This window comes from Nicotiana attenuata, unplaced genomic scaffold (assembly GCF_001879085.1).
Source record: "Nicotiana attenuata strain UT unplaced genomic scaffold, NIATTr2, whole genome shotgun sequence".
NCBI lineage: Eukaryota > Viridiplantae > Streptophyta > Magnoliopsida > Solanales > Solanaceae > Nicotiana > Nicotiana attenuata.
Window position 1 is genome coordinate 47,812 of NW_017670249.1, and position 8,633 is coordinate 56,444.

The 8,633-nt window shown below is 35.7% G+C and overlaps 1 protein-coding gene across 1 annotated transcript; it reads left to right on the forward strand.

Moving 5' to 3' along the window:
• Nucleotides 1-689: 689 nt before the first annotated feature.
• On the forward strand, nt 690-5,272 carry LOC109236649 (glucan endo-1,3-beta-glucosidase 3-like). The gene is made up of 4 exons (XM_019402840.1): nt 690-993; nt 2,643-3,896; nt 4,537-4,564; nt 4,746-5,272. Exons 1-4 carry the CDS (start codon nt 915-917, stop codon nt 4,900-4,902), a joined length of 1,518 nt encoding a protein of 505 aa, XP_019258385.1. The 5' UTR covers nt 690-914; the 3' UTR covers nt 4,903-5,272.
• Nucleotides 5,273-8,633: the final 3,361 nt, after the last annotated feature.

Genomic DNA, 8,633 nt, shown 5'->3' on the forward strand with positions numbered 1-8,633 from the left:
TTTTTACTTGAAAATAATTTAAAATTTTTTGAATAAAAAACTTCAAAAACTACTCTAGAGATATTTTGGGATTTAAAGATCTTTATTTCTAAAATTTGCCAAAAAATCGCTAAAATCTATACATACAGATATTTGAAAATAAAATTTGAAGAAAATACTCCTAATTCTTAAAGATTTGTTTAGTGGTGTAAATACACGAAACAAAAGGTGTTCTTTTGTGTCCCAAAAGTGACCTTCAACTGGAAAGAGCATCCCATTTTTTAATCTCAGCCGTTAGATCTCTGATAACCACTTTGATGTTTTACAAGATACAGGAATAATACTCCCTCCATTTCAATTTATATTACACTTTTCTTATTAATATATTTTAAAAAAGGATATATTTATATACTTGAAAATAATTTAATTTAAATTTTTTATTTTACTTAATTAATCTTAGTAAGATACTTCTATAGCCACGAAAATATTAAAACTCAAATAATTTTGTGGCCCATTATAAATTTGTTTTTAGTTTTATGACCTATCTCACTTTTTACGCATGAGAGATTTATTTTTACATATGGTAGCACATGAGAGATCTGAAAAAGACATTTGTTAATTTTAATATGGTAAAAAGTCATGAAGGCCTAAATAAGTTCTTTTTTCATCCCTTTTTATCTTCTTGAGTCAAGAAATAACCTCTGTATTCACCTGGAGATAATGTATCCATACATAGTACCTTCTCTAGTTATTATTGTTATTGTTGTATGTGTCATATAAGTTGAAATAGACATTCAAATTTGTCTATAAAATCAGAATCACCAAAAGCTCCCCCCTCCCCCCAGACCACCCCCCCTCCAAAAAAAAATGTTTTTGGCAAGTTTCATTTGAGGGGTTGCTATGGTTTTGCAAGACTGAAGTGTTAGAAGAGGAAAATGAGGAGGGAAATGGGTTTATTGCTTCATCATCTTCTTCTTTCTCTTTTAGTAGCTTCTGCTCTTTCTCTAAATGAAGGTAAGTTTTGATACTATTATTTTCTTGCTTCCATTAACTATATTATTTCCTCTGTTGGTCTTTATTTCTACTAGCACAACTTTGTTTTTGCTATTTATCTGTTTGTGCTTTGGTACTTCTCCACCATCTTTCTTTGAACTTCTCTGCTAAGTAGGTCAGACACGACAGTTTAGGTGTTGCACCCGTGTTGAAATGACATTGGTGTGTGTAAGGTTACGGGATCCGTATTGGATCTGGTCAAACGATTTACTATTTTGGTTACTTTAACCACGATTGACGGAAAAAATCGAGACGAAATACAATTTGATTCCCGAAATAAGAACCAAAACTAGGTTAAATTTGAAGAAAATGACATAGGTAATCAGTCATTTACTTTCTTCTTCTCCTCTTGATTGAGCAGAAAGAGCAGTAGAGAGAGTCAATTGAGATGGGGGAAGATGGAGCGTTCGACAAATTGGGAAAGTGCAAGACTTTTGACTTTATTATGATATTTTATTTAATAATATTTTACACTTTGTAGTGAAAGCTTGACACACTAAGTCTGATTTTTATAATTCGAATTAGAGATGTAATCCAAATTAGGAGTGTGTAGACCATCGCAGTTATTGACAAAACCACATTTAACTGAATTTAAACTGTTGATGCTTAAACCTAGTTAAGAACTCTAGCTCGAGCTATATAAATAGTTAATGCAGCTCAATAAACTTTCATCTATTTATCTAGACATTGCCACCTAGGCATGTGCTACATCCGCGCTAAAAAGAGATGAATGAGCACATAAGATTCATATTGACGACCGTACAGAGTTTGTGATGGAGGCTTAGTAGAGTATCTACGGGTTGCTAGAAATTTCTGTTTACTTATTCACATCTTGAAGCACCGAAAAATTTGAAAGCACGTCTGTTTCTGCAATGGGTGTGGGATTTTTAAGTACTAGTAATGGAAGAGCTGTAGCCTTTAGATAGTGTCTATTCAGTAATAACATTCCTGTCATAGGCTTCTAGCAACTTGCGTCATTGTTATTCGCAAAATAGGGAGCAACTGCGCGTAAATTTTTATGCTGGTAAGTATTACATGCATTAAGAAGAGATGAACAACTTTACTTGATGTGTGGTTCTCTTAGGTGAGGCCCAATCAATTTGTTTATGAAGATTGAGTACTAAAAGTAAATTACAAATCAGTAGAGAGTAGAACAATTCATTTTTTTTATAACCGTGGCGTCCGGGCCAGTTTGCGCGCATCTGGATTAATTCAACGGGATACCTGCCACCTCTCACTAGCAACTAGCAACAAGCATAGGCACCAGTAACTCTATCCACCAAGGATTGGATAGATGGAAAGAAATCACCTTGTGTTTTTTGGCTCCGCTGGGATTTGAACCTGAGACTAGAACAATTCATTTTCTTAGGCACCTGTTATCAATAAAAAATAAATCAGTCCAAAACATTCTCCAGGATCAATAGACAGCTAAGATTTCCTTATTCTCTTCTTATCCCTAATTCTAATTTCCCTTCAATCAGATTACTGATTTCCTGCACTAGAAGTCTTGATTGAAGGGCTTCAAGTTGATTATGTGTGTATGCCGGTTGATTGGGATGACATTTCTTCTTCTTAACTAAATTCTCACCAATCTTTCTTCTTTCTTTCAGAGGCTTTCATTGGTGTAAACATTGGCACTGATGTCTCAGACATGCCCAGTCCAACTAAAGTGGTGGCCCTCCTCAAAGCACAGCAGATTCGGCATGTCAGGTTATTTGATGCCGACCAATCTATGCTACTTGCACTTGCTAATACTGGAATCCACGTCACTGTTTCTGTACCAAATGATCAGCTCTTAGGAATTGGTCAATCCAACTCCACTGCTGCCAATTGGGTTTCTCGGAATATTCTCACCCATTTTCCAGCCACCAACATCACAGCCATAGCCATCGGCTCTGAAGTCCTTACCAGTCTTCCTAATGCTGCTCCAGTCTTAGTCTCTGCTATGAAATTTATTCACTCCGCCCTTGTTGCTGCTAATCTTGACTCCAAAATAAAAGTCTCCACTCCGCACTCTTCTTCCATTGTCCTCGACTCATTTCCGCCCTCACAAGCTTTCTTCAATCGCTCATTGGACCCTGTCATGGTTCCATTGCTCAAATTTTTGCAGTCCACTGGATCCTATCTTATGCTCAATGTATATCCATATTATGATTATATGAAATCCAATGGTGTGATCCCGTTGGACTATGCTCTCTTTCGACCCCTTCCCCCTAACAAGGAAGCTGTTGATACGAACACACTCCTCCACTACACTAATGTATTTGATGCTGTTGTTGATGCAGCATATTTTTCTATGTCCTACTTGAACTTCACTAACATTCCCATTATAGTGACCGAGTCAGGTTGGCCTTCCAAAGGTGACTCCTCGGAGCCAGAAGCCTCTCTTGACAATGCTAACACATATAATAGTAACTTGATTAGGCATGTTCTTAACAACACTGGGACCCCCAAACATCCCGGCATTGCAATTAGTACGTATATTTATGAGCTTTACAATGAAGATCTTAGACCTGATTCTATTTCGGAGAAGAACTGGGGACTCTTCGATTCTAGTGGAATGCCGGTTTATACCATGCACTTGACAGGATCTGGAACGGTGTTAGCAAATGACACAACAAACCAAACCTATTGTGTTGCAAAGAAAAATGCGGAAAAGAAGATGGTGCAAGCTGCGTTGGATTGGGCTTGTGGACCTGGAAAAGTAGATTGTACTCCGTTGTTGCAAGGAAATCCTTGTTATGAACCAAATACTCTGATTGCTCATGCATCATATGCTTTTGATGCATATTATCGCAAGATGGGCATGGCTGACGGAACATGTGACTTTAATGGGGTTGCTACAGTCAGTACGACTGATCCTAGTAAGTAGTCAAAACTATGTTCTTTGTGAATACCCATCTTACATGAATTTGCGAACTCGAACATTTGAACCTAAGATCCAACACTACAAAGTCTTGTCCAATTGAAATGCTACCACAAACTTTAAAAATGTTGTCACAAGATTCTGGAAGTTTGAGATTCAACTTTCAGATTACTATTCAGTTTGCTACAAGCATTTGGGAAAATGTATATGTTAATCAGGAAAATTAAGCCAAAACAAGGAATGAAATCACAACCTATGAACTGGTCGTTCGCCTAGTATATGTAAATTTTTCGGCTTCATGGTGCTTCTGAATTATGAATGCAGTGATATAGATTCTTCCACATGCAATGCACACATGCGTAGCAGAGAATTAAGGAATTCAGCAGCAAAATCTTTTCGGTATCAGGCGGTGTTAGAAATATTGAAATATAAGCAATAAGTACTTGATTTTTTCCCTTGAAAAACGGGTATTTTAAGCCATTATGAGATACTGCTTCGCACCTGTTTTCAAGAATTTTTAATATGAAATACTCGTTTTTTTTTTTTCACGAATGAATCTGCATAAATTTGTCTTCTGGCTATTGTTTTGGGGGACAATGTTGTGATTTACTTGATCACTATTCATTTTCCTATTGCAGGTAATGGGTCTTGTATATATCCAGGAAGGTATGGCTTTAGGTTTGTTTATCAGCTATTAGTCAGTCATTCTATTTCGCCTTTGTCTCTTCTGTTAGCTTAATATCTGCAGTTAACATGGCCTTGTTCCTTGTCCCAAAACTTATTTTTCTTGTTCTATTTCTACACTCTTGATTACTTATGCTTTGTCTTTTTTTCATTTTTCATATAGTGGAGGGAGAAATGGCACCTTCACAAATAGCTCCTCGCATGCTCCATCATCAGACTCAACGGCATCTGGCTGTCATTCACAATATTCCCATGACGTTCGTACATTCTTGAGCTCTCTAATTGTTGGTTTGGTACTCTGCGCTGCAGCTTGCTTGTAGCATAATGTGGATGGTGCTTTACACAGCATATTTGCTGGATTTATGAAACATTAGACACACTTTTACTCTATAACCTAGCTCCCAATTTTGTTCCTCCAAGGAGGGTTAGGGGTCGCATGGTCTTTAGGCAGGGCGTACAACTGGCTTTGAGGCGAGTGCTCTGGATTGGTTTATACGTGCAATCGAGGCAGAGAAAGTTTGTGGTGGTTGCTGTAATTATCTTAGGGTAGAATCATTCTTTTCTTTCTGAAGCTGAGTTCCTTTGTCTTGAATGGGATTCATAATGCTTTTGAGTAAGATATTCTTCGCCTGATTCACGTACAGGCAAGATTTTCTTGCCTTTAATTAAAGGTGTGTTCAAATGCTGTTACTTATCCGGTAAGAAAGAAAAAGGGCGTGGTTAAATGCTTTTTCATTGGCTCAGGGTCGCCTCATAGCCCTTGGAACCGTCGAAATATCTCCTCGTATAAAGGGGCAGCCAAGTGGTGTACCGAGCTCCCGCTATGCATAGGGTCCGGGGAAGTAGTGATGGACCATAAGGGTCTATTGCACGCAGCCTTACCTTGTATTTCTGCAAGACACTGTTTTCATGGCTTGAACCCGTGACCTTCAGGTCACATGGTAGCAACTTTACCAGTTATTTCAAGGCTCCCCTTTAGTATCTCCTTGCATAACCAATGTTATATTCAGACTTTGAGCCCGTTTGGATTGGCTTAAAAAAAGTAGCTTAAGCGCAAGTGTTTAAAAGCACTTTTTAAGTGCTGGAGCTGGTTTTATAAATAAGCAGTTATGTGTTTGGATAAACGTGCTGGAGCTGAAAAAAAGCTGTTGAAATGTTTGGTAAACAAGTGCTTGTAAGCACTTTTTCTATTAAAATGACTGAAATATCCTTAAAGCTGTTAACACTATAAAGAAGCTTATTACTATAATATTTTATTTCAAACTTATTAATACAAATACGAAATAATTAATATTTGAACTGATCATCTAAGATAATTTTTATAAATATAATTATTGAACTCTTATTTTTCACTTCTTTCAACCATGTAAATTTTTTATTTGTTTCTTGAAATTCCAAGCTTACTGGAAAAACATATGAAATGACTATCACATTTTATTATTTTATTTCTTATTTGAACTATGTAAAAATTCTTGATATTTAGGAAATCAAAATAAAATAAACTTGTACTTTTTAAAATTATTTGAAATTGTACGTATAGTTAATTAGAAATTACAATGCAACTAGAACTGTTGGTCGTACACGAATTTAAATTCTTAGAAAAATATTCAAACTTAAGTACAATCTATGTAAGAGATATTAAAGTCAAAATAAGTTCACCGTTCTGACAAAATTTTAAAAGTTTGAGTTGGATATTATAATTATTTCAAAAGTTTGTGAAGGACATTTTTGGAATAATAAATATTATTAGGGATAAGAGGGTAAAATACTTGGTCAAAGATAGTTGGCTTTTAAGCTAAAAAAAAAAAAAAGAAGTTGGGATCAACCAACTTGTGGCTTTTGGCTTTTTTTAAGCCAGTTTTAACTTTTTTAAGCTGTTTTCTTTTTTGCCAAACACTCCCAATATCTAAAAATTGGTTAAAATCCAGCTTTTAAGCCAATCCAATATGGAATGGCATTTTCAGCTGAGCAGGAGAATACTAAGCTATTACGCTCACCACTAGTTACCACACTGATGATTTTGAAGAAGGGAGATGCAGAAATGACTAAAGGCTATAAGCATGCAAGTAAAAACTTGGTCACAAATGTAAGGTTAGTGAATAACAAAAAAATAAACTTATTGTAAGAATTACAATCATTGCAGCATATCCTGAAGAAAGCAGAAGTGTTAGCCGTTAGTAGACTGTATTTGTAAAATAATTCTGGAAATATAAATGAGTATAAACAGAAATGAACATAAACAGAAATGACATAAAACCAATTCGAGCCCACTGAATTCACAGTGTTTCCTTAAGGAATTTAATCCCCTCCTAGTACCCAAGGTTATGGATTATTTCCTCCCAGGATAGAACGAATTACACACTGGTGTAGTGGTACTTCAAACCCCAGTGTTTCAGCGAACACAAAGTTCGGTAGCAAATCACACTTACTTTTTGCTTTGTTTGATGCTAAAAGTATGCAGAAGAAGGAGAAGAAACTCAGAAAATCGTAGTAAAATTCTGAGCAGAATAGTATTGTATTTATAGCCAAAGTTAGGCTGAAATCTGAAGAGGTGCAACTCTTCAGAATGGCTGTTTATGCAAAACGCCCACAGCATAAACGGATTGAAGAGGGTAATTACTTTTCTGTTACCAAAACCGAAAAACGGATTGGATTTAATATTAATATTTAATATTAATATTTTGTTATTAAAACAAATATTTAATAACATTTCTGTTAATATTTTACTATTAACAAATAAATTTGGTCCAAAAAGTTAATCAATCAATCATTTGACCATAGCCGTAGCCGTAGCCGAGCCGAGCGACGACGACGGCGCGAGGCTTACCTTCTTCTCAACTCTTTAAGAGCTAGAAGAAGAGCAATTGCTTATATACCCATAAAAAACCTCTTCCTCTTTCAATATGGGACAATGCCCATTTGCCAAGGGGGAACTTAAAATTTCACTCAAAAATTTTATTTCCCTCCATTTCCCATTCACCCTCTTTTAAGTATTTAATATATTAATTAAACACATCCAAAACCCAACATTAGCTGCGTCACTTAACTAGTCATTATTTTAGTGCATGTACCTCTCTTCAGAATCTAGAGGAAGCAACCGCCACAGAATTCTGCTGCTGCTGCAATCTTTCCTCTCTTCTAAACTGAAGAATTCACAGCTCATATCTGAACTGCGATTTCACGATCCATGACCAGGCCAGCAGTGTAAAGGCTATCAAATAGCCAATAATTAAGTTCAGGAGCTAATTAGGACTAGTAATAATTTAGGTGTGCACCAAATAAACGGTATTAAGTTTAGGGATTTTTTAGGTGTTTTGTCAACTTTATATCCCGTATATTTAATTTTTAATCCAAAAACCAAACATCTACATGCAAAAGTATATATCCTCTAAACAATCTTGTTATTAATTTATATATAATAATTCTCACATTACAATTATAGCAGAACTTGTTCACAAGCTGAGCGATCCCTAAGAAGGCACGTCTACATAAGACAAGCGATTAAACTGGCAAGTCCGGGATACAAGATGAATTTTTCCACGACTAGATATTCCTATGATTAATATTATTAAATAATTTTCTTATTGGGTCTGTTGAAGCCTTAAACGACGGCTAATTAAAAAGGACTCAGTAGAGTAATTAAGAGTCAGCACTGTACTATCAGTGGTCTAAAGATTCAACGAAATTGTTAAAAAACATTTTACCGAAAAGGGGAAAGAAGTGCTGGATGGGGTAGAGAAGTGGAGGACGACACAGTAATTAGGTTTTATTAAGTACTGTACTTATTGCTCCCTCCGATTCAAAATAAGTGATTTTTTTGGATGTTTTCACACAGATTAAGAAATTCACCGTTTAGCATTAATTAGCAATAGAATTGACCATATTAACCTTTACTATCTCACATAAACACTCCTAACACATATTCCAACACTATTTACTCCAAGGACAATGTAGGAAAAAAATAATTAATTCATTCTTGAAATCTGGAAAAATCACTTATTTGGACCACAAGAAAAAGGCCAAAAAATTACTTATTTTGGACCGGAGGGAG

Coding starts and splice junctions, on each gene's coding strand:
- LOC109236649 (XM_019402840.1), top strand. CDS start 915: ATGAGGAGGGAAATGGGTTTATTGCTTCATCATCTTCTTCTTTCTCTT. Junction 3,897..4,536: donor AGTCAGTACGACTGATCCTA/GTAAGTAGTCAA, acceptor TTCCTATTGCAG/GTAATGGGTCTTGTATATAT. Junction 4,565..4,745: donor TCTTGTATATATCCAGGAAG/GTATGGCTTTAG, acceptor TTTTTCATATAG/TGGAGGGAGAAATGGCACCT.